This window comes from Tursiops truncatus, chromosome X (genome assembly GCF_011762595.2).
Source record: "Tursiops truncatus isolate mTurTru1 chromosome X, mTurTru1.mat.Y, whole genome shotgun sequence".
Lineage (NCBI taxonomy): Eukaryota > Metazoa > Chordata > Mammalia > Artiodactyla > Delphinidae > Tursiops > Tursiops truncatus.
The window spans coordinates 34,927,512-34,953,517 of NC_047055.1; the positions used below are offsets into that span (position 1 = coordinate 34,927,512).

Consider the following 26,006-nt stretch of genomic DNA (forward strand, 5'->3'; position numbering starts at 1 on the left):
CAAATTATTCTGAATGTAGTAAAGCGATTATCCCCCTTTCTCTTCAAATTTAGAATTTTTCTGTGCTTGAACTCCTCCCTGCCAGTGGAAGATGGAAGATTGCCCTTTAAATTATAATGACTCACGTTTAACTAGCAATCTTAACGTTTATTATCTATTTTTCCAATAAGATTGTTAAGGCCCATATTACCCCATTTGGCAGATGAGGAAACTGAGACCCAGAAATGGTTTAGATGCCTTATCCCAACCCCCAAACGATTTGCTGCAGACTCTGGGCCCTTCTTTCCCTGAAAATGGTGACTTTTCCTTTAAAGCTAAAACTGAGGTGCCCAGCTCTGGGAATAAATCACTGGGATGACAACTGTTTGTCTAATCTCAGGGAATCTTTAAAAGACTTGAGAACTTCTTCCTTCAATAACAACAATTTTCTCATTCTAGACATAGTTTGACATTATGGGTCCTCCTCTGAAGCTCTTCAAAAACCAGAAGTACCAGGAACTGAAGCAGGAATGCATCAGGGATGGTAGACTTTTCTGTGATCCAACCTTTTTGCCTGAGAATGATTCACTTTTCTACAACCGACTGCTTCCTGGGAAGGTGGTGTGGAAACGTCCCCAGGTAACTTTGTTGTTTCAATTTCTGTTTCCCTCTTGATCTCTTTCATCATAAGTCTACTTGGTCCACTACTTCACTCACACAGCCCACTGCGTATAGACCCGTTTAGCAGACAACTTTATTTATTTTTTTATAGCATAATATCCTTTTTATATTTTTAGAGCACAGCAAAATTAAAGAGGAAGGTATAGAGATTTCCCATGTATTCCCTGCCCCCAGACATACAGAGCCTCTCCCATTATCAAATGCCCCCTCTCAGCGTGGTACCTCTGTTACAACTGGTGAATTTACACTGACACATCATAATCACACAAAGTTCAGAATTTACATTAGAGTTCACTCCTAGTGTTGTACATTCTATGGGTTTGGACAAATGTATAATGACATATAACCATAATTATAGTATCCGAATATTTTCACTGCCCTAAGAATTCCCAGCAGACAGCTCTAAAATGGGAAGTTTTATGGATTTTTGCTTCTGGCTCTAACTTGAGGAATCTTGAATTTTAGTCACATTTTATCAGATTTAGTAATTTAGAAAGAACAAAAAAGAGATATACCATGCTTGTTTTCTTTTGGAAGTTCATTTGAGTAAATATGGTAACTCAGAAAGCAACTATACTCTTGTTTCTTTACTGAGTTACCTATGACAGCAACTTCAAGATAATCTCAGACCATTGAAGAGAAAGACTTATATGGTGAGCATAAATGAAGTAAACTCAACAAGATGGAGTTTGAATTGGGGGAGGGAGACTTCTTTGCTGCTCTTTGGATTCCATCGTCTGTATTCTCCCACAATTAGCAAAGTGGGATCCAAGTAAGATCGTATATCTTTCACCGCCTATTCATAGTTACTATGGTTCTCTGTGGAACGTCTGTATGTTGTGTCTCTAAAGCAAGTCTCAGAAGCCCTTTACAAGTCCTATATGAGTGGGAGGTCAATGTACAAAATGATAGGATGTTGGAATCTGGAGAATAAACAGTAATCTGGTTATATCTAAAGGGTATGACTAGATAGAAGGATATTCAACCTGGGCTCCTTCCCAAAGTGGGTGACCAGGTATATAAGCCACCAAGGGCTGTTATGAAATGCAAATTCTTGGACTTTCACCATATCCTGAAAACCTTCTGATCCTATTTCACGATGTACCTTTTTTATGCACTATTAACCATCTCGGTCAGCAACTCAAGGTTCGCTTTCTTCAATGAACAATTTCCACAGCTTGAACTCCTGAAGGGAGTTCTTACAAGAGCTACTTCGGTTTATGTAGGTTGCCACCAGGGGGTGCCAAGATACATGGGTCGCGTCAAGGCTCTTGTTTTCTATGTGACTCAGAGGGCATGTCTCCATTTTTGCCCATAAAGTGTGATAGTCGCTGAGAATATAAGTGTTGCAGAAGTTCTCTCCATCAGAAGGAAGATGACACTGCTGCTCAGTTTCTGTGCCTCCAGTCGTTGACATCCCTGTAGATCACTGACCTGCAATACAAATCTGGAAAACAAATGCATGGAGAAAATAGAAATATGCTGCTTGGGAGCCACTCTTCTGAATGGATGGTGATAATGAGGGCCGCCACTCTTTGTTGATGGTTGGCTATGAAAGAAAGGAGATCGATAGGGCAGAAGTAGCTGAAAAGAAGGCAGGGAATCGAGGGAGGTTTTCTGGGGGAGGGTGTCTTTTACAAATAGGACAGACTTGAACATATGTATAGGCTAAGGAGGAAATAGTAAAGGAGAGGTTAAAGACACAGAAGAAAGAAGGAATAATGGATGGGGGTGAGGTCCTGGACGAGGTGGCAGGAGATCTGACGGGCAGTAAAATCGCAAGCCAACATGAAGCCATTCTCCTGATGTGAACCAAGCCGACAGTGCTTCCTGTATTGGCCCGGCTTTAGACACATCCTCCCTCCCCCATCTTGGCTCCGTCCTTTGTCCTTTGCCTTCGTCTTCCAAATTCTGTGGATTGAGTCCTAGATGAATTAGCAGGGAAGGAAAAAAACTTAGTAACCACTGCAATAATCCATCTTGCCTCTGAGGCAAGCGATACCCCTTCCAAGGTGAGGGAGTGTCAGAAAGAGAGAGTGAATGGGGTAGAACAAGGCAGAAGCATTTAGGGCATGCCTACGATGGGCCCAGATACTGTGTTTGGAGTTTTCTATACATTTTTTCATTTCATCCTACTTTGCTATAGCTTAGTAAGGTAGGTATCTTTAAAAACCACTTTGATGTAATTCTTTTATCCTGGTGTGAAAAATAAAGGTAGATACTATGTTCATTTTATTGATGAGGAAACTGTGTCTCAGAGGGAAGGTAAGAATTTTCCCAGGGTCAGACTACTAACAAGCTGGGATTTGAATCCAGGTTTGACTCCAAAGCCTGTATTAGTTTTTACTCTACCATGCTGCCATGTCAGGGAGATAGATTTGCTTGTGTCTCTTTTGGTAAAATAGGTAGCTTCCCTCCAGTAAGTTCTCACATTCCCCCTCACTGCGTTGATGCTGTATTGATGCACCCATTAATTGATCCAGACTCTCCCTTTTGAGAGCATACTCTGAGCTTAGTCTTAATTAGGCCCAAAGAGAGAGTCAGTTGAGAAGCATTCATCGAGCGCTTACTCTATGCCAGCCTCTGTGCAAGATACAGACGAGGCCTGGGGTGAGGGATTCCCATTCCAGCTGACAAGATGGATATCGAGCTATCGAAGAGTTAAATAAGAAATTACTGCTCCACAGAGGAAATGCTATTTTCAGGCATATAGCCAGTAAACCATAGAGGGTTTTGAAGAAAAGGAGATCATGGTGGATTGGAGCAGTTGGGGTGGGGGACTCTTGTGGGGAGTAGGGGGAAAAACAAGGTTCCGGACCACCATCTGAGTCTCTTCTAAAAGCCGGAGATTCCTCTCCAGCCAGAGTGGAGGCCAAGCCTAGGGGCAAGAACCACGTCAAAGTTCTCTGGCCTCCCATCAGGAAAGCCAAGAGACGGCCTCTCTAAATTGGCTCAGGAAGACCAGATGGGTCGTTGGACTCACCTGCCTCATTGGCAAGGTTGAGATCCTCATCTGCGGGGAAGCTTACAGACATCTTGCCCCTTGGCATGCCACCTCGCCCCCTACTCAAACAGGGTTCGTTTCTGAAGTCTCTAAAATGGAAGAAGCACGATTAACCAGATATTTTCTGTCTCTTTCCCTCCTGGGTTGCAAAGCCTCCGTGTCTGTAAACACCACTAATCAAACCAACCAACTGCGGTCCAGCGCCACCATCCCAGGGCAGGATCGAGCTCCCCTCTTCCCACTTGCCACTTCCCTGCTGCACCCTAAGGAGCCGCTTTAGATAGGCAGGGATTATGAGAGTGTTTTGCAATTGTTCGGTGCCACTTCATCTGCCCATACCTTTCAGAGGAAGATCCTTCCCCTTAACACCTCCATTGGTCCAAGGACCCCAGCTACTGGCCTAGCTTCCTGGGTACACAGCTATATTGCCTGATACCTGTCCTCCTGGACCTTCAACATATAAAGTCTTAGCAGATTCTAAGAGCTGAGTTCCCCTGAGTTACAGTGTGCTCCTAAGACGGCAGGTAGGATTTTTAGGCTGAAATCTAGCCACCGAATTCCCACAGAAAATCTCTTCTCCAGCGACTCTCCCCTCCTACCCGCCTCAGGCTTTTTTCCTGACTGAGTCGTACCCAGCTACAATCGTGTCTTCGAGTCAGACACAGCTCTTCTCCTGCTAAAATGGAGCAAGGCCTTTCGGGGATTGCACGGCCAGCTGTGGAGGAAGCCAGGGCACCTGCACAAGATCTGGCAGCTCTCCTGGTCAAGTTCTGAGTTCAGCCTCCACTACCATGGCCCTTGCCCAGGTCTTTTCACTACCTTGGGTGAGAAGAGGCCGATGAGGTTCTGGATTAAAGCAAAGGTGGGAGGAATGGGAGGGATCGGTTGAGAGGGGACATTAGAAGCAGAGAAAGATTGCATATGAGGGACCCCGTTAAAGGAGGAAATATTTCTCTCTTTGTGCGAATAGAAATTTCCAGCACCCAGCTGAATGGGACACCTCTGTAGAGTAGTTTTGGCCTAGACTGTTCATGAATTTCTTTTTCTTCCCAGAGATCATGTGCCTCCACGTGAATGGTCCTAAGTGTTTTTCTCTGTTGACACAATCGAAAAGAGTTGAATAGGCCAATACTCTTGCCATCTGTCCTATTTATTTTAGATTCTGAATTTAAAAAACGCTAGCAGCTTTATCGAAGTACAATTTATACACCATAAAATTCAGCTGCTTTAAGTATACAAAGCAATGATTTTTTAAAATAAATTTACCGAGTTGTGCAAACATCCCCACAATCCAGTTTTAGACCAGTTGCATCATCCCAATACAACCCCTTGTACACATTTGCAGGGAGTAAACCCCTCCTCCCCCCAGTCGCAGGCAACCAGTAATGTACTTTCGGTTTCTGTCTAGATTCGCTTATTCTGGACATTTCACTTAAAATGGAATCATAAAAGTAACTGGCTTCTTTAGGTTAGCATGATTTTCAAGGACCATCCATGTGGCAGCATGTATGTTTCTTTTTATCGCTGAACTGTATTCCATTGCACAGATATATACATTTTTCCCAATAAAGCAGTTTGGGATTTACACCTGGAGTCCCCTTGCAGAAGTCTGAAGGTTTAAAGAAGAAGATAATTCTGTAGTGACTTGCTTGTCCAGTTTGGAAGTGGAAGTTGGGCTTAAGATATTATTCTATGGTTCCATATTGAGTTTTCCTTGGAGGGGTTAGGAAGGAAGAGAATGTTTTACCAATGACAAGATCGTCATGCAGAAGCAAAACTCCCCAGCAAGTAAAGTTGACTCCTTGTGCGGGTGGTTCAACATCGGTCCCTGAGCCGAGGTCCACCTATAAATGCCGTGTCTGGAGATGGTACGATTTTCTAAGGATAAGATAATGGTTGCTTGGACTAGCTGTTAAAGCCCTCAGGCCCTGGATGGCAGCCCTGGGCCTTCTGGGACGACTTAGAGCCTTGGACTTAGTCCTAATGTACCTACTGCAGGGCTGGCCTCACTTGTAAGTGTCCACACTGTCCTCATCCCCATGGGACTGCTAGACTGCCCATAGCACTTTTGAAATACCTCCACTCTTCCGGCTGCTGGTTTTCTAGGCAGCCTTTCATTTTACTGTGGTTCTTGAGGTTTACCCTGGACCTCAATGTTTATTGTCAGCAAATTTCACCTGTGTAAAAAAAAAAATTGCTAAATATGTGGATGTGGTAGGTGCGAAGAGAGCCACATAGAGTGACATGCATGGGGCTCCAAGGCTTATAACTGTATGCCTCCCTCCCCCCACCCAGAGGTCTCTGGGAAAGGAGATGAGGTAAGGACAATAGGAGGATCTCTCAATGCTCAGCTAAGAGAACATACTTCCTAGAGATGCTGCTTTGCTTGTATCAGTAGAAGGCTTTGGCTCAGGGATAGGGGTCTGCAGAGACCATTCCTGGATTTACTCTTGGTGCTTGACTTCCTAGTTGTGTGTTTTCCCCCAAGAAATTATTTTGCCTTGACAAACAGCCCAGTTTAAGGATCACATCGACTAGGCCAACACAGCTGGGAACCATTAGAGGTTCAGCAATCTTCCCTACCTCTCAAGCCACCCAAATATGTGACTATGTGAGGTGTGACTTCTCCTCCAACTCCACTCCCTACCATTTCAGCAGAGCTTGGGCTGAAATGTCCCATCTGCACTCTGCATCCCAGCTTTGACTTACAGGAAAATGTCTCCAGCCTTGCTTCCTCACCCCTGCAGGAATTATAGCCAGTTGTCTAAATCTAGGGGAAAATTCAATAAATATCCATTTCATTGTTTTCAAATTTGTCACCAAAAAGTCCATTTGGCTGTTAGATTTGCATTGGCTCATTACCCGTTACCCTTTCTACCTCCTTAGCTATTTCTAGTCTTTCACTTCCTTAAAGAGGTAAAAAAAAAAATGTGGCTTAATAAAAATGTTCTCCCGTGCTTCACATCACGGTGCTGACATACATAAGAGTTTGATTCATATTTAGTGGATGAAACTGAGGAGATTAAAGCACATTGGTGATATCTAGCCTAGAACCAAAAGCTAAGACATGAGTTAAGCCAGTCTTCCAGAATGATGGAGAGCTTTTAGGTGAGCATTAAGCAAAGAGACATAAAACACTGGGATGGATGACTGAGACAATGAGTTGCATCTCCACCCCTGAAGAGCTTCACGTATTATCCTTTGCATGGTGACCATTGATCAACTTAAAGGCAAAAGGATGAACCAGCTGATGTCTAGAGGTTCCTTCTCTAACTGAAGAACCTAAAACTTTAGTCCTAGGTCTACTAACTAGCTAAATGACAGGAGAGGCAAGTTACTGCCCTTCTCTGTGCCTGTTTCCTCATTTGTGAAATAAACAGGTTGACAAAATAGTCTCTAAATTCCTTCCAGGTTTGACAGTCTATGGACTGTTAACTCATTTTTAAAAACACATTGTTAAATAGCCATCTATCATGTATGAAGAGTGGTGAAGTAAAACTGGGGCATGGGCCAGTTTATGAGAGGAAATGGAAAATAAGGTGTTTTTTTTTGCCCAAATGTATATTCTCCCATGATTACACACAGCTTTACACACACACACACACACACACACTATATATATATATATATATATATATATATATATATATATATATAAAATCACATTCACGTTAGTCGACAGGAGAATAATTATCCAGTTCCTCAATTTGAGTTCTGTTTCCATGTCTTTTTGCTTATTTACATGATCCTTTAGGTCTTAAATAGAAGTTGACATGCCAAAAGTGTTTGCTGAGCCTAGATCCCTGCTGTGAATTAAAGCCTTGCGGAAAATCAAGACACTTATGTAACTCCAACCACTAATAACTCTACATAAAACCAGCAAATAATTTGCCTCAATAACCTAAAAACACACTTTTCCACATATCAATGTTCACTTTATTGTTTTTTCATGCTTGGAAACTATTATATGCATCATCTAAGTCCCAGAAATCACTGTATAACTTTACATCTTGCTACAAATAAAATGGTAACGCCTGACTCAGAAAGGAAAAACTGTATTTCGTCTCATCTTAGAAAGGGCAAAGAAACAATCAGAAGAGAAAGGATATCAGGACTGAATCCACCCAACACACCTGCTTTATGTTCAATAAATGAAAAAACAGGCAGCTCCCAACGCATGAAAAAATTTAGTAAGATAGAAGTCTTCTACTAAGACAAAAAAGTAATGAGACACCAGACATGCATCTAAAAAAAAAAAAAAAAAAGACCAGAAAACCAAAGCTGACGGCAACCCACCTAACTCTCCTTTTGGCAAAGGAATGACCAATTAATCTTCAGTTTGGACTTGTCCTTGCCCAGAATGCCTATTCCTTTCCAGAGTTATTTTGGCTTTTAAAGAATATATGGAATGTTTCATTCTGTAGACCAGACCCTTCATCAAGGAGAATTATGTCCATTAAAAAAAAGAGGTTTGAGAACCAGAAAAATATAGCTGTCTCTATTTAATAATTTTTTAAAGGATATATGTCTAGATTTTCTTTCCATTTGAGACTAGGATTTATTTCTGCTGGGTAAGCAAAATGTCAAGGTACTGGCCAACGGCCTCCTCCACGAAGCTGTCTCCATCTACCCAAGACTTCATTGGTATTTCCTGCCTTTGAACTCTGCAAGGGCTGATACTCTGAGTCACGCAAACGTGTCTTCAATTATGTGGTGTCATGTATGTGACTATACCTCTGTCCATGACTGTCTCTCTACTCCTTACGCCTCCATCCCTCTCCCTTGTCCAACTGCTAACTCTAGTCATTCTTAAGCCTTCAGCGTGAACATTACCACCACTATTCAAATTATTTTGTCTACCACCAGGGAAATTTTGGGGATCCTTCCTTTAGGCACTGATTATACTTTGAAAATTCCTCCATTACATTGTGCTGGAATTGTATTATTTGGGCCTCATTTTCCTACTTGCAGTGGGAATGGCACAGCTAATGATATGTTGGGGAAAGACACACACATACGCCTCAAACAAATACTTGCTCCACTCTGTCCAGGTTCTGAACATCCCCTGTGGGAAAAGAGTATCTGTTGAAGTGCTCCTAGACGCGGTCTATTACCACCTGCTGTTAGTGCTGCTGCCATCTGTATTCATCCAAAGATGTGGGGAAATCTTGTTGCGTGGACACCGCTGTTGCCTTTGCTTTATGTTAGGAAAGGGCTTCATGTATAAGGTCTCCTAACTCATTTTTCTGGAGAGGGAGAAGCATTAATGTCCACCTCTCTCAGGCCTTGTCTTTTAAGTGCAATCACCCATCTGAGCACAGGCGCTTCAGAAAATCTCATCCTGACAAATAGGTTCAGAATGTAATGTGCTAATCCCTCGTTCTCTCTTTACAAACTCACTGCTGCAGTGAAAACTCTCTAAACCTCAATGATAGCTATGTCTGAGGGCTCCCACCAGCACGTCTCATCCTGTCTCAGTCGCATCCTCTCCTTCCATTTCTCCTGCCGCCTTCCCACGTGACCCTTTTTCCTGTGTCTTGATGAGCTACTGCTTTGTGTTTGTTTCCACAACCCCCCAACCTTTCCTTTCTCCTACCTGTGGAAGTCCTGGTAATCTTTCCACCTTACCTCATCTGTGAAGTCTGTCCTGCCTAGCTGGGCTCACACTGACCCGTGGGGAACACTTCCCAGGCTCTTAGAACCAACTGTTGTATCCACAGGACATCTGCGATGACCCCCGTCTGATTGTGGGCAATATCAGTAACCACCAGCTGACCCAAGGGAGACTGGGGCACAAGCCAATGGTCTCTGCGTTTTCCTGTCTGGCTGTTCAGGAGTCTCACTGGACAAAGGTACCGACCTCCCTCGGTTTCCACCTTCTTGTCTTCTTTAGTAACTTTAGGAAAAGTCAGCTCGTAACTGTCTCAGATTGTTTAATCCCTGAAGTCAGAAGTATTCATGATTGAAGGTGATTTCCCTCAATTTTATTATGAGAATTTTCACAAATACAGAAAGTTGAAAGAATTTTACAGTCAACACCCATTTACTCACCTAGATTCTACCATTAACATTTTACTCTATTTGCTTTGTCGCACATATTAGGTGATCTTTTGTCACTTGCAGTACTTTGACTCAGTAGCTCTGCATACTTGCATTCTCAGTACCTACTGGGGTAAAAAGCCACTGGGGGCCAGGAAGTCACTGACAGATGTGAACAAAAGAAAAGGTGAGAAAGGTGGAACTAGATCCTTGAAAAGGTTCTAATAAATTATAAGAGTACAAAAATCCCTTTGGCATTTAGGCAGAGTTCAAGGCAATGAAGTGTTGACCTGGGAAAAATTAGAGCATTTTCTTCAGAAAATAACAATTTTCGAAGATGAATGTGTAATTGTATTTAAAAAGGAGACTTTCCCAAATATAATTTTATTCAAGGTGTGAATAAAATCTATAGTCTATAGAATCTGCACGAACTCTCTAGGATGGACCTTTAAAAACTGAAACCACAGGGGACCTTGTGTTTTGATTGATTTTGCTTTTTAAAATGCCTTTGTTTATGTGGTTAAGTATGCAACCACGAATATGTTTGTGTAGACAGTCTCTCATGATCGAGTTTGTAGATTAACTGTGGTAAATAATTTAACCCATAACTTGCTGCCCCCAGTCACCCTGTGTGTATTCAGGGCAAGCATGGTAATACTATCCTCAGTAAAACTGAACTGGGGGAGCAAAAATTGCAGAAAAAAATGCCCTACCAGGGACTTCCTACCTAGACCCAAACCAAATATATTTGGTGTGCTTCCTGTCGCCACATGGGATTTGTCAGAAGTCAATTGTAATCTCAGTATTTGGATATGGTCTGGTGAATAACAGTTGATTGAATGTTCTTATACTTCCAGACAATTCCCAACCATAAGGAACAGGAATGGGACCCTCGAAAACTAGATAAATATGCTGGGATATTTCGCTTCCGTTTCTGGCATTTTGGAGAATGGACCGAGGTGGTGATTGATGACTTGCTGCCCACCATCAATGGAGATCTCGTTTTCTCCTTCTCCACCTCCATGAATGAGTTTTGGAATGCTCTGTTGGAAAAAGCTTATGCCAAGTAAGGAGGGGGGTTGGCCAGTCAGCGGTCAGGCTACACAAGGAAAGGAAGGTCACATTCATCCTTGGGAACTCATGCTCTCCCAGCTTAGCCTTGGGCTTTAAATTGGGTAGGATATCAATCAGATCCAAGGCATTGCTTTGCACCTGGGAATGGCCCTCCCTAATTCTAGATGAGAAAGAAATCAGCTGTCCCAGTTTCCATTAAGCCCTTACTGCTCCCAGGTGCCCTCTTCCTGCTGCTGATCTACAGATCACATGGCATTATGGCCGCAGATTTTCTCCATGTCTAATATTTACCTGTAGAAAGAAGTTTCTGCATGGACCGTCCTAGATAACATAGCCTAAACCTAGAAATGTGACTATATTCTCAAAATATCTCTCATTTTGTACCTAGAGGAAAGCTAGCCAGTAAAGGCTGGCTGGGCAAGGACTGTTTTAACTTGGGGGGACAAGATGTCCTTGACCTGGAAAAATACTTTTACAAAGATAACTTTGCATATTTGCCCCCAGGCTGCTTGGGTGTTATGAAGCCCTCGATGGTCTGACCACTACTGATATCATCGTGGACTTCACTGGCACATTGGCTGAAACTGTTGACATGCAGAAGGGAAGATACACTGAGCTCGTTGAGGAGAAGTACAAGCTGTTTGGAGAACTGTACAAAACATTTACCAAAGGAGGTCTGATCTGTTGCTCCATTGAGGTTTGTACTCACCAAAACCACTCTTCGCTCACTTCCGGCAGAGGAGACCGTGACATTTAGTGGAGAACATCACCCTTACCCTGGAGATCCAGGACAAGTCATTATGAAACTCGGAAAGCTAACGATAGGCACTGAGCCCTGGCACAGAGGCTAAGGAGCTTTAACCTATTTTCCTTTTGTACCAGTCATCCCGCTGGAGGCCGATGTAGCATCCGAGCTGATGGAAATAGTCTCTGCTAAATGATTCCTCCTGCCTCTGCTCCTGGGTGTGGCGGTTATAGCTGTTTGCTCAAAGAATTAACCAACCCCAACCCCAACAAATTTCAATGCTCTTCACATCAATGTACTACCGTGGGTCGTTTGAATTGTTTGAGTTGTTATATTAAATTCTTTATTTCCTTTCCTTGGCTTGCTTTGTGTCAAGTTAGGCGGCAGGATCAAATTTCTATCTGCATAAGAGAACTAGTTTCAACCATACTCGGGTAAACCAGTCAAAGAAGAGGAAGAGCCAAGCCTTGGATGTCCCAATTCTTGTGCCCTTATGTGTCTTTCTTTGCTCTCAGTTTCCCAATCAGGAGGAACAAGAAGTTGAAACTGATTGGGGTCTACTGAAGGGCCATACGTACACCATGACTGATATTCGCAAGATTCGTCTTGGAGAAAGACTCGTGGAGGTCTTCAGTACGGAGAAGCTGTACATGATTCGTCTGAGGAACCCCTTGGGAAGACAAGAATGGAGTGGGCCCTGGAGTGAGATGTGAGTGGCTTTCCACTTTGATTGCTGCATCCCCAAAGCCCTATACGTTCTCCCAATCCCATCCCTCCAGACTGCTAGTGGGCTGTCAATACTTAGTGACATCTGTGGGTCCTTCTCGGACATGGGGCCTGTGACTTAGCTGGTGGTGAGACAAAACCGTCCCAGTCCTCATGTATTCTGTTCCTTTGGCATCTGCTTACTGTAGGAAGTCAATGGCAAACATAATGGCTTATCCCTTTGTTCATTTGCCTTTAGTTCTGAAGAGTGGCAGCAACTGACTGCAGCAGATCGCAAGAACCTGGGGCTTGTTATGTCTGATGATGGAGAGTTTTGGTGAGTAGAGGTTTTCTGTGCTAAAGGGAATTGGGGCTTCCACATGGAACTGCAGGGGTAGGTATTAAGTATCATCTTCATCTCTTTCCTTCCATTCAGGATGAGCCTGGAGGACTTTTGCCGCAACTTCCACGAACTGAATGTCTGCCGCAATGTGAACAACCCTATTTTTGGCCGCAAGGAGCTGGAATCGGTGGTGGGATGCTGGACTGTGGATGATGACCCGCTGATGAACCGTTCAGGAGGCTGCTATAACAACCGTGATACCTTCCTGCAGAATCCCCAGGTTTAAATCAAATTCTTTTTCTTTGCCTTCAAGTTATCAAGGCAATAGGAAGCCAGGTCTCACCTTGGAGTACTTCTTTGACATCAGTTCTCCCATTTGCAGCTATTGTGTAATATTCATCAACCAAGATGCGTAGGGATTGGCTCAGATGCCTGTAAAGCAGACTGTGTCTCTTTGTAGAGACGTGACTTGGTGACATTATCAAATCCAAGCCATCTCCTCTGGCTGCCTCTCTCCTGACCATATTGCTGGGTATGCTTTGACACTCCCTGCTTCCTTGTGATGGTCCCACATTAGAGAGAAAGGACCTGCTCCCTGACGTTTTCTCAATTCTTTTCATTTCTTTACTGCCTAATTGCTCTCTTGGGTACGCATGTACTATATGTGTCCTCTTTCTCATGCAGGTGATTCTTCTGAACCCCATCATTAGGCCTCCCTTTTCTCATCTAGAATACCAGGTCATTCTTCTCAGGATTTGAATCGCTACCCTGTCAACGATCCCGTTCCATCCATCTCCCATTACAATGCTATTCCAGATGACACATTAGAGGTCAAGCCCAGGCACTCCCCAAAGCAAAAAATCCGAACATCCAAAGCCTGAACCTATAATAACCTTGATGGTTTTATCTGCAAATGTGCTGATGAGCTAACCACAGGAGACAAGACTTCTGACTGTATTGCAGCCTTACACGAGTGTGTCTTTTCTTTCCATGAGCTTCATTGGCCAGCCACTTTGAAGGATACTAAAGCTGGTGGGCTGATTTACTTAACTCATAGTTTTCTCCATTCCTTCCACCTTAATTGCCCCTAAAGAAAAGAAAGCTCCTATTGCCACCCCCCTTCATTTACAGCCCTAGAAATGCTTTAACTATCAGGAACATATACCAAACTGGGGAAATGGGCTTTTTGGCTTCACTGTTTAAGTGTCTGTGCAGGATGAACTGACGGGGGCCTCGTGAGCGCATGTTTCTGCATCTGCTTCCTGTTTCTTTTCTTTTTCTTTTTTTTTTTTTAGACATTACAACTTTTATTATAATACACTGTTCCCTGGGTCATTAAAAAAAAAAGTATCTGTTTCCTGTTTCTTGGTGGGAGGTTTGGGGGAGAGCGAGAGAAATCTGATGTCTTTTAGTCTTACTTCCCAATGGCACCATGATTCCGCAGATGATGTTTGGGAAGTCTCTAGAAAAGGACTGCGGCATCCTTAAAATGGTGATAGCAAAGCATCAATTCACCAAGGAAATGGATCCGGCCCCTTCCACAAGTCACACATCTGGGCTGGCAATAGGAGGCTAGCCTTGGGGAATGCTGCAGTGTCAGGTTAAGTCAAGCAAGGATGCTTTCTGTCTTTGTCGATTCTCAAATTTTCCTGTGTACAGCTTTTAAAAACAAGGGGACAGTTTATAAGATTTAAAAAATTTCTATGTATTTATTTATTTTCGGCTGCGTTGGGTCTTCGTTGCTGTGTGCGGGCTTTCTCTAGCTGCGGCGAGCTGGGGCTACTCTTCTTTGTGGTGCGCGGGCTTCTCATCGCGGTGGCATCTCTTGTTGCGGAGCACGGGCTCTAGGCACACGGGCTTCAGTAGTTGTGGCTCGCGGGCTCTAGAGCGCAGGCTCAGTAGTTGTGGCACGCGGGCCCAGTTGCTCCATGGCATGTGGGATATTCCCAGACCAGGGCTCGAACCCGTGTCCCCTGCATTGGCAGGCGGATTCTTAACCACTGTGCCACCAGGGAAGCCCACAAGGGGACAATTTTAAAAAACCCAAGATCCTACCAAGAACTTATTAAAACAAAGCATACCCCCTTTGGCATCAAAGGCCTAGGTATGAAGTTGGCTCTCTCAACACATGCTGAATGCCATAGGGAGAAGCAAACATTAGGATCTGCATTTAGCAAGTCAATGGCGAAGCCCAGAACATGACCCAGGTCTCTGCTTCGCAAGGTAGAGTTTTCTTCCCTGAAATTTGAGCTGGCTCATCTGAAACAGAAGTGCTAACTAAGCTCCTTGCTGGCCTCTTTCCCTTAGTACATCTTCACTGTGCCCGAGGATGGGCACAAGGTCATCATGTCTCTGCAGCAAAAAGACCTGCGCACTTACCGCCGCATGGGAAGACCCGACAATTACATCATCGGCTTTGAGCTCTTCAAGGTAAGAATGGGCCTTTGGAGCAGAGAGAATGATGGCAAACAGTGTCAAAATTAGGACGGCTTGGGGTTAGGGGAATTAAGAAAGGTCGAGGGATAAAGAAAGTAGAAGAGCTAGGTTCTTCAAACGCAAAAACTATGATCTGAGCACAACGGAGCATCTCCTTCTCTTGCATTTCCAGGTGGAGATGAACCGCAAATTCCGCCTCCACCACCTGTACATCCAGGAGCGTGCGGGGACCTCCACTTATATTGACACGCGCACCGTGTTTCTGAGCAAGTACCTGAAGAAGGGCAACTACGTGCTTGTCCCAACTATGTTCCAGCATGGCCGCACCAGCGAGTTTCTCTTGAGAATCTTCTCTGAAGTGCCCGTCCAGCTCAGGTGCCGTTTCCTTGGCCAGCCCTGCCAACTCCCATTCTGTGCTTTGCCTCCAGTCCTAACCCTCTTGGCCCTCTTCCCCTAGGTGGACACTCAAAGGGACAACTTATGCAAGTCAGATTTAACTGCAGTGATGGCAGGAGAAAGATTTCTCAAAGTGGTGTGGGTTGTGAGAAGTTCCCTGCGGAGGTCAGAGCTTCAGCGCTTTGAGCTGCCATTTAAGGAGAACAGGCCTATAGCCTAAGCTTTTCCACTTATATTTTATCTTCTGTTCTCTGGCTGACTCTTCTCTTAAACAGCTGGCACTCCTCACTGCTCCTCTATTACGTTCTGAGTGCTGGGTCACCAAAGCTACCTTTTCACCCCAGCCCTGCCTACTCTGATCTTTATCTGCTGGGCCTTAAAGCAAGGGGAAAGGAAAACATACTCATAAAATATAAGCCATGTCGGAGGAGGAATGGGCTAGGTCACTTGGCATTTCGTGTTTTTCAACAACAGGGTCTGCTTTGGCGAGCCTATCTCCTCATCAAAGGGCCTTCGTCATGGATGACGTGTCTTCTTTTTGATGTTCCAGGGAGCTGACTCTGGACATGCCCAAGATGTCCTGCTGGAATCTGGCTCGTGGCTACCCCAAGGTTGTCACCCAGATCACAGTGCACAGTGCCGAGGGCCTGGAGAAGAAGTATGCCAATGAAAGTAAGAACTGCAGGGGTGTCTGGGAAAGCAAAATCAGTTTCATTTATTGCATATATGGTTAGAAAAGATGGTCACACATGATTCTCTCCAGTGGCGTTTTCCGTGTAGAAAAGTCAGAATGGCTGTCAACCGTGGTAGGAAAATGGGATATATATAAACAACAAGGGCCTACTCTATAGCACAGGGAACTATATTCAATATCCTGTGATAAACCATAATGGAAAAGAATATTTTAAAAAGAATGTATATGTGTATAACTGAATCACTTTGCTGTACAGCAGAAATTAACACCATGTTGTAAATCAACTGTACTTCAATTTAAGAAAAGAGAAAATGGGATATAAAAGTCTTGGGGCAAGGGCCTATCTAATATTCATTTCTATATCCCTATATAAAGTATAGAAAAGAAAAGGGAAATAGGAACCAAAGTCCTAGGTCATTCTAGTACCCAGGTGTGATGCTAAAAGTCCCAGAATAGACTTAGTGAAATAGTGTCTTGACTATCTAGAAAGAGGACTTTTAATCACTGTGTTAAAAATAAATGTTACTTTGTTCCAGCTGTAAACCCATATTTGGTCATCAAGTGTGGAAAGGAGGAAGTCCGTTCTCCTGTCCAAAAGAATACTGTTCATGCCATTTTTGACACCCAGGCCATTTTCTACAGAAGGACCACTGACATTCCTATTATAGTGCAGGTAAGGATGTGAACAGGGACCCTCACGTGGCTCATATTCAGTACCAGATACTGGATGATCCCAAGTGCCTCACAGATGTCTAGGATACGGAGCAAGGCTTATCCTGTTTTGTTTGTTTGTTTGTTTTGGGTTTTTTTTTTTGCGGTACGCGGGCCTCTCACTGCTGCGGCCTCTCCCGCTGCGGAACACAGGCTCCGGACGCGCAGGCTCAGCGGCCATGGCCCACGGGCCCAGCCGCTCCGCGGCATGTGGGATTTTCCCGGACCGGGGCACGAACCCGTGTCCCCTGCATCGGCAGGCGGACTCTCAACCACTGCACCACCAGGGAAGCCCTATCCTGGTTTTTTGTCTGTTTGTTTTGTACTGGAAGACACCTCCCACCAGGCACAATCACTGGCTTCCTCATGAATCTCCATCCTAAGTCTCCTCTCCTCTGTTCTTTCATTGTGGGCAGAAGCCCGCACGCTGGCAGACACACATGTTAACACAGGTACTGTAAATCCCATGTGGGGACGTATATGCCAATTCACACGACCCTCGCCCTGCTGCTCAGAATGGAGCACTGTGGTTTGGCCATTTTTCTGACAATGCTTCTGACCAGCTGCCTTTCGGCGGCCATCTCATAGATCAAGGTTGATTCTGAACTCTGACTGGTGGCTTTTCGTCTCTCCTCTTTGAGGTACTTTCCCCTTAGCCAGAGAGGTATCAGGAAATACAGTCCCTTGGTTTTTACACAGACCTTTCAAAGCCCGGCATTAGGTTCTAGATGCCACTCGGCAAAGTCCAATGTTACAGAGGGTTGCTCATCTTCACTTTCTTGACTTGTCTCTCCAGGTCTGGAACAGACGAAAGTTCTGTGATCAGTTCTTGGGGCAGGTCACTCTGGATGCTGACCCCAGTGACTGCCGTGATCTGAAGTCCCTGTACCTGCGTAAGAAGGGTGGCCCAACTGCCAAAGTTAAACAAGGCCACATCAGCTTCAAGGTTATTTCCAGTGATGATCTCACTGAGCTCTAAGTCTCCAGCCCCAGGGAATCCTGACAGAGCTCTCCCATCCTTTTATTTTCTGTCAGATGCTAGATCTTATCTAGGATTCATAATCTTTTGAAAGAAAGAAATTCACAGTAATTAACTTTGCCTTTCTTCTGATAAGTTCCCCATACCTCCCCATCCGTAGCGTAAGCAGCTACATAACCTATATACCTCCAGCAGCTGGACAGGGGGAGGTGACAGTCCTATCTGGAGATCAGACAGATGTTGGCCAAGGAAAGATCTCTGGGGCTTCCGGGGGTGAGATTCATGCAGGACAACGACAACAGCCTGGATACCCTACCGATGTCTTAGCTGTTTTCAGGTGCCCAAAATGTCTCCCCTGTAGGGCATGTTGAGGAAGGCGGAGGGGTGATCAAGGCCAAGCAGGTCTAGCCTGACATCCCAGCTCCTGACTGAACACTACAGGTGTCCCAGCAGCCTTTTACCCAGCAGCCACAGCCTGTTTATACATCCCCAGCCCTTACCGCCGGCACCGCCATCACCACCACCACCAACCACCACCTCTGGAAAGCGTAGTCCTGCCCTGACCCAAGTCACCCCCCACGGTAGGTTTTACCTTCATGTTGAGGAAGCTTCCTAGGTGCTTAATCAAGAGCTGGAGTTCCGTGAGGCTCAGACAGTGGGAAGGGCCCGAGCTCCAGCTCCATGGAAGCCAGCTGTGTGCCACAAGAGGGAAAAGTGGAAGAAGCTGCAGTGGGAGACAAAGCCTCCGTCCCCCACGCATCCACACACACCTACACTCACACACGCGCACGTGGGCGCGCACGAACTACCGTTCAGGCAGTCAGCGGGCAAGAGGAAGGATGAATGAGGACCACGCAGGATAAAAGGACGAGAGACTCCATCCAGGCAGAGTCTCGCCAGTTTGGGGCCCCTGACTGCAAATGTGAAACCTCCTGCTGCTGCTAGGTTTACAAACAAGCCCGTTGTCCTGTGCCTCCTAATATCATTGGTACTGAAGACCCCACCTGGGGGGCTTGAGACCCCTCAGGCTTTTCTCCCAGTTGGGAGCGTTCACTCCCTGGGGGTGTTTGTTTGCCCTCTTGTTTTTTCAGTCCTTCTATAGAATTTTCTCTAGAGTCAGCCATTCTGAAATGTTCTTCCCTCCATCTCCTCTATCAACATTCTACCCCTCCTTCAAGGCCCAGCATAAATGCCACCTCCTCCATGAAGCCTTTCCCCATCCCCCAAGCTCCACCTCCTAGAATATTTCAACGCTTCTGCAATGATGAATAAAATGACATAGTTGTAGTATACTTAGTCTAGTCCAGCACGCGATCATTTAAAAAATTTTGTAGTTTTCTTAGCTCGCTCCTTTTCCTACCATGTTTTTCAGTCTAACTTCTGCAGTGCCTTCACCACACTGCCTTACATAATCCAAACCACAATAAAGTTCACGTTTAATAAATTGACCAGTCTTGACTTGATTTGGTGGCACAGGAGAGATGGCAAGAGTGGCTGTCTGCAGAGACTCCTTTGCGAGCGGTTAGAGGTGGGGGTGGGAGGAGGGGTACTTCCTGCAACTGGAGCCCAGGCTTAAGTCTGATGGATGCAGAGCCCTTGGCTGTATTCATCCAGGTGGGGGAGGGGTTGGTAGAATGGAGAGGGGGCCCTTTTCTAGTCCATATTTAGGGGTATTTGTGTGATATCAGGGGTTACATGATTTTGAAACCCCTCTGAGATTGGACTCAAGGCCAGAGCTACAGTGGCCAGATCGTTCAAGGGCAGGCCTTCCAACAGGAGACGATATCATCCTCCCTCCCACCATATCCCTGAGAGCAGAACGGATGTGAAGACTTCCTTCACTTGTTTCCACACTTAATTTGTCATCTGCCCATTTTAGGGTTAGGCTAGGAGGGAAACTCCTCTCCTTTTTCCTTGAGCTCTTCCTCCTGACAGGACAGGATGCCCAGACAGGGGAGGCATCTCCAAGCTCAGCAGAACTGACCTCAAGCACAGTCCTCATTCCCTGTCCCTGCAATACTAAGCCAGAACACACTAGAGATGACATCTTAAAGACAGGCATTTAGATGTGGTAGAACTTTTTCAGAAATGAAGTCTCTGATGCAGATAATGTAATAGTTCTATATGGTCACCAGATGGCACTATGATATTATGATTAAGCTCAAACGCTCTGCCACTTTTTAAGGATGAGAAATTTTCTCCCCAAATAAGAATAAAGACACAGACGTAGAGAATGGACTTGAGGGCACGGGGAAGGGGAAGGGTAATCTGGGACGAAGTGAGAGAGTGGCATGGACATATATACTCTACCGAATGTAAAACCGATAGCTAGTGGGAAGCGGCCGCATAGCACAGGGAGATCAGCTCGGTGCTTTGTGACCACCTAGAGGGGTGGGATAGGGAGGGTGGGAGCGAGGCTCAAGAGGGAGGGGATATGGGGATATATGTTATGTATAGCTGATTCACTTTGTTATACAGCAGAAACTAACACACCATTGTGAAGCAATTATACTCCAATAAAGATGTAAAAAAAAAAGTAGAAAAGAAAAAGAACTAACACGTTTTTGATTGTCTGCTATGTGTCAGACTCCATGCTCAATGCTTTATATATGTAATCTCATTTTAATTCACATAACAACCATGTGAAGTGTTGTTATTATCTCTGTTTTTGAAAAATAAGGAAATGAAGGAACAGAGAGGATAAATAATATTTATCACACTTATAACAGAGCGGATAAATAACATTTATCACACATATCAGAGAGGATAAATAACAAATAAGTAACAACTCAAGGTTGTTAGTCAGTAATCGTATAATGATTATGAATCAGATAATAATGTCTATTCGACTCCTAAACCTTGAACTTTTCCATAAAAATATGCTGTCCCCCAGAAAGTGGTAACATCTTCCCTACATCTGTACCAGCTGTGTATCCATAATATTGTACCAAGAACTGTACAAATACCAAACGTTTCTCTCAGAATCTTTACCTCTGTAACTTACATACGCATGCGTATATGTACGTAGGCACACATATAAAGTGTCAGTAGACTTCGTCTTCCCAAAAGGAATCCAGTGCACTAATACGTATCAATATGTATTATCTGATAACAGCATAAATGACTCTCAAAATAATTATGCTGGCTGAAAGAAGGCAGAAAAAAAAGGGTGCATCCTGCCTGGTTCTGTTCACATAAAACCTCGAAAATGTGAACTACTCTGTAGTGACATAAAACTTCTCATTGGTTGCCTGGGGAGGTGGGGAGGGGAGAGAGGAAAGAAATACAAAGTGACCAGAGGAACATTTGGGGAGTAATGATTAGGTTCATAATTTTGGAACTATTGTGTATCTTAGTTGTCTCGTTGGTTACACGACTGTATGCATTTCTCAAAACTCAACTGAATTTTACTATAAATACATTTTTAAGAAGTGGAGCCTTATAACCACTTTACCATCCCCTTCTAATCTTTTACATTTTCATAGGTATTATATCTGAATAGATTAAAAATTCCTCCAGACAATGTTATAATTTTTTCTTTCAACAGTCTTACATATTTTAAAGAACTTAAGGGGAGGAAAATAGTATTTTATACTTACTATTTCTGTTTTGTGTCTTTATTTCTGAAGTTCCAAGATTCTCTTTGGTATCATTTATATTCACCCTGAAGAACTCCCATTAGCATTTCTTTTAGATCTGTTGATGAATTCTCTTAGTTTTTCTTCATCTGAGAATATCTTTATTTTGCTTTCATTCCTGAAGAATATTTTTGCTGGATATAGAATTCAGGTTTGGCAGTTCTTCCCTTTAAGCGATTTAAAGACATTATTCCTTTCTCTTCTGCCCTCTGTGGTTTCTGCTGAGAAATCCACAGTATTCAAATTCTTGTTTTATATATATTATGTTTCATTTTGCTCTATCTTCTTGCAAAATTTTTCTTTATCTTTAGTGTTCAGCAGTACTATTAACTGTCTAGGAGTGATTTTCTTTATGTTTATACAGTTTGGAGTTCACTGAGTTCTTGAATGTGTAAATATATGTCTTTGATCAAATTTGGGGAAGTTTTCAGTAATTATTTATTCAAAAATTACTTACTGCACCAATTTCTTTTTCTGTTCCCTCTGGACCTTTAGTGACATGACTATTAGACATTTTTATATTGCCCCAGAGATCTTGGAAGCTTTGTTCATAATTTAACTTTAATTAAAAAAATGTACATGGGGTGAATGATTTGATAGAAATAAGCACAGAGAACTGTTAGACACCAAGGAGGTACACCCAATCCCTGGGGTCAGGGAAAGCTTTCTGGAAGAGGTGATGTCTAAGCCGAAACCTGATGGATGAATACAATTGGCCAAATGAAGGAGGGAGGGACCAACAGTGACAGGCAATGAGAATGACGTGTGCAAGTGCAGGGACTTGCAAGGGAGCATGGAATGTTTGGAGAAAAACAATTCGTTGCGGTTGAAACATATGGTGCCAATGTGGGAGTGATGAAAGATGACGTTCAAGCAGTAAACGGAACGAATCATGAGAGGTCTTATATTTCAGGATAGGCATTTTTGACTTAACCAATCCTGAGGACAACTGGGAAACAGAAAAAATTTTTTTAATGTGAATGGAGTTTCTTTTTCTTCTTTTCTGAATTTTCTCGTGTTTTTATATTGGACATGTATCATTTTTTATCATAACAGCTTTAGTAAAAATATAATTCACATATCATACAACTCACCAATTTAAAGTGTACAATTCAATGGTTTTTGGTTTATTTATAGAGTTGAGCAACCGTTACCACAATCAATTTTAGAACAATTACATCACTTCCAAAAAAGAAACCCTGTACTCCCCACTTCCTCCTAATCCCCTTCTCCTCCGCTTTAGGAAACCACTAATCTACCTTCTGTGTCTATGGATTTGCCTATCCTGGACATTTCATGTAAATAGGGTTATACAAAGTGTCGCTTTTTGTGTTCGGAGCACAGGCTCCGGACACGCAGGCTCAGCGGCCATGGCTCACGGGCCCAGCCGCTCCGCGCCATGTGGGATCTTCTCGGACCGGGGCACGAACCCATGTCCCCTGCATCGGCAGGCAGACTCTCAACCACTGCACCACCAGGGAAGCCCCTGGCTTCTTTTATTTAGCACAATATTTTCAAGGTTCATCTGTACTGTAGCATGGATCAGTACTTCATTTCTTTTTATCTCCAGATAATATTCCATCGTATGGACATACCACATTTTATTTATTCATTCACCAGTTGATGGAAATTTGGGTTGCTTCCCCTTTTTGGCTATTGTGAATAATGCTGCTGTGAACATTTGTGTACACGTCTTTGTGGGGACATGTATTTTCAGTTCTCTTGGGTATGTAGCTACGAGTGGAATTGCTGGATCACACAGTAACTGTATGCTTAACTGTTTGAGTAACTGACAGATTGTGTTCTAAAGCAGCTGCACCATTTTGCATTCCCACCAGCAGTGTATAAAGTTTCCAGTTTCTCTACATCCTTGCCAATACTTGCTATTATCCGTCTTCTTAATTATTTCCATCCTAGTGGGTGTGAAGTTGATATCTCATTGTGGTTTTGATTTGCATTTCTCTAATGGCTAAGAATGTTGAGCATCTTTTTTTTTTTTTTGGTACGTGGGCCTCTCACTGCCGTGGCCTCTCCTGCTGTGGAGCACAGGCTCCAGAAGCACAGGCCCAGCAGCCATGGCTCATGGGCCCAGTCGCTCCGCAGCATGTGGGATCCTCCCGGACTGGGACACGAACCTGTGTCCCCTGCATCGGCAGGCTGACTCTCAACCACTGCGCCACCAGGGAAGCCTGCTGAGCATCTTTTTATGTGCTTATTGGCTATTTGTACATATTTTTTTGAAAAATGTCTATTCAAATCCTTTGTCCATTTTTAATTGGGTTGTCTTTTTATTATTGAGTTATAGTTTCTCTTTATATATTCTGGATCTAATTCATTTAATAGATATGTGATTTGCAAATAGTTCCTCCCATTCTGTGCGTTGTCTTTTCTATTTCTTGATGGTGTTCTTTGAAGCAAAAAAGTTTTTAATTTTGGTGATGTCCAATGTATCTATTTTTGTATCTTTTGTTGTTTATGGTTTTGGTGTGATATCTAAGGAACCACTGTCTAATCGAATGTCACAAGATTTATGCCTATGTCCTCGTCTAAGAGTTTTGTAGTGTCAGCTCTTTCACGTACATTTTTGACCCATTTTGAGTTAATTTTTGTATGTTGATGTATGGCAAGGGTCCAAATTCATCCTTTTGCGTATGGGTATCCAGTTGTCTTAGCACCATTTCTTGAAAAGACTATTCTTTCCACCATTGTATAGTTTTGGCACTCTTACTGAAAGCCAGTTGACCACAAATGTATGGGTTTATTTCTGAGCTCTCAATTCTATTCCATTGATCTATAAGTCTGTCTTTATGCCAATACTAGACTGTCTTGAATACTGTAGTTCTGTAGTAAGTTTTGAAATCAGGAATGGGAGACCTCCAATTTTGTACTTCCATTTCAAAATTGTCTTGGCTATTCTGGCTCTTTTGCACTTCCATATAAATTTTAGGGTAAGCTTGTAATTTCTGCAAAGAGCCAGCTGGTATTTTGTCAAGGATTGCTTTGAACGTGTAGATCAAATTGGGCAATATTGCCATCTAACAATGTTAAATAGCATTTAATTGAACAACATCAAAATGAACATGGGACATGCATTACTTTTTAGATTAAAGTAAAACTAATATTATTTGTCTACAAAATGGTGCACTAACCTCATTTAAGGTCCCCTCTCAGCAAGTGCCCCATCTCCCTCTTGTGGCGTTTCTTTTTTTTACTTTTTTTTTTTTTTTTGCGGTACGCGGGCCTCTCACTGTTGTGGCCTCTCCCGTTGCGGAGCACAGGCTCCGGACGCGCAGGCTCAGCGGCCATGGCCCACGGGCCCAGCCGTTCCGTGGCACGGGGGATCCTCCCGGACCAGGGCACGAACCCGTGTCCCCTGCATAGGCAGGCGAACTCTCAACCACTGCGCCACCAGGGAAGCCCCGTGTTGTTTCTAACTGGTTCTTTAGAAACAGAAACAAAGACCTTGCTATTAGAACTGGGGCATATCAAAAAGAGGCAGTTCTGACCCTGAGAATTCTTGGTTTTGTAGACTCTCTGTTGTACAGTCCCATGCTGTGCAAGGGTAGAGGAAAACTATCATTTATCAAGAGCATATTGTTTGCCAAGTCCAGTGCCCTGCATTTTCCCACAACATGGTCTCATTCGATCTTTACCATGACATTTTACATGGGTATAACAATTCCAGTTTTACAGATGATGAAGTGAAAGCCTTGGGAGGTTAAGAAATTGGATCAAACTCATAGGGCTATTAGGTGGCAGAGGTGGGATTTGAAACAAAGTTGTTCTAACTCCAGAGCCTCTGATAGTCCCAGTGCTCCCATGCCCTGAGACCACTGAGAGTATGAAAACATCTGTCCAAACCCCTTTTAAACCTGCTTCCCAGACCTAGCAGAGGGGTCTCACCTCCTTTCTCTGGACCTTCTTAGGCTGTTGAGTTGCTCCCACATTCTCCTTACAGATGTCAAGGGTCACAAGAGAAGTCTGCAGTCTGTGCCAGGGTTCCTATCCCAGCTAACCTGGACTCTGTCTGGCACAGTACAACTCTCCAGAAGAGCTCTGCCCAGAGATGGGCATTGCCTTTTGTCCCAGGGCTGGACTTATAGACAAACCAACAACACTCATACTTTTGGATTTTAGGGTAAACCTCTCACCTGGTAAAACCTTTGGGATAAAGGTCTCAGTGACAATTGTGTAAAGAACCCATTTTACTCCATAATGGAAAATTTCTGTGTGTCTATCTCTAGACCACTATAAGGCCATTTCCAAGGATTCTGAATATATTGAACCCATCCAGGTTATTGGCCAAGGACCATACCTTCTTTCTTAAAAAATTTTTTTATTTATTTTTTAATTGAAGTATAGCTGATTTACAATGTTGTGTTAATTTCTGCTGTATAGCGAAGTGATTCAGTTATACATATACACATTCTATTTTTAATATTCTTTTCCATTATGGTTTATTACAGGATATTGACTATAGTTCCCTGTGCTATACAGTAGGACCTTGTTGTTTATCCATTCTATATATAATAACTTACATCTGATAACCCTAACCTCCTACTCTATCCCTCCCCCCACCCCC

The 26,006-nt window shown here is 43.6% G+C and overlaps 1 protein-coding gene across 1 annotated transcript; it reads left to right on the forward strand.

The window, feature by feature from the left end:
- The first annotated feature begins 453 nt into the window (after positions 1 to 453).
- Positions 454 to 19,214, forward strand: CAPN6 (calpain 6). The gene is made up of 12 exons (XM_004311960.4): positions 454 to 618; positions 9,385 to 9,516; positions 10,561 to 10,769; positions 11,282 to 11,474; positions 12,038 to 12,231; positions 12,487 to 12,564; positions 12,664 to 12,850; positions 14,878 to 15,000; positions 15,179 to 15,381; positions 15,953 to 16,074; positions 16,633 to 16,769; positions 17,604 to 19,214. The coding sequence occupies exons 1-12, from the start codon at positions 454 to 456 to the stop codon at positions 17,784 to 17,786; spliced, it is 1,926 nt and encodes a 641-aa protein (XP_004312008.1). The 3' UTR covers positions 17,787 to 19,214.
- The last annotated feature ends 6,792 nt before the right edge of the window (positions 19,215 to 26,006 follow it).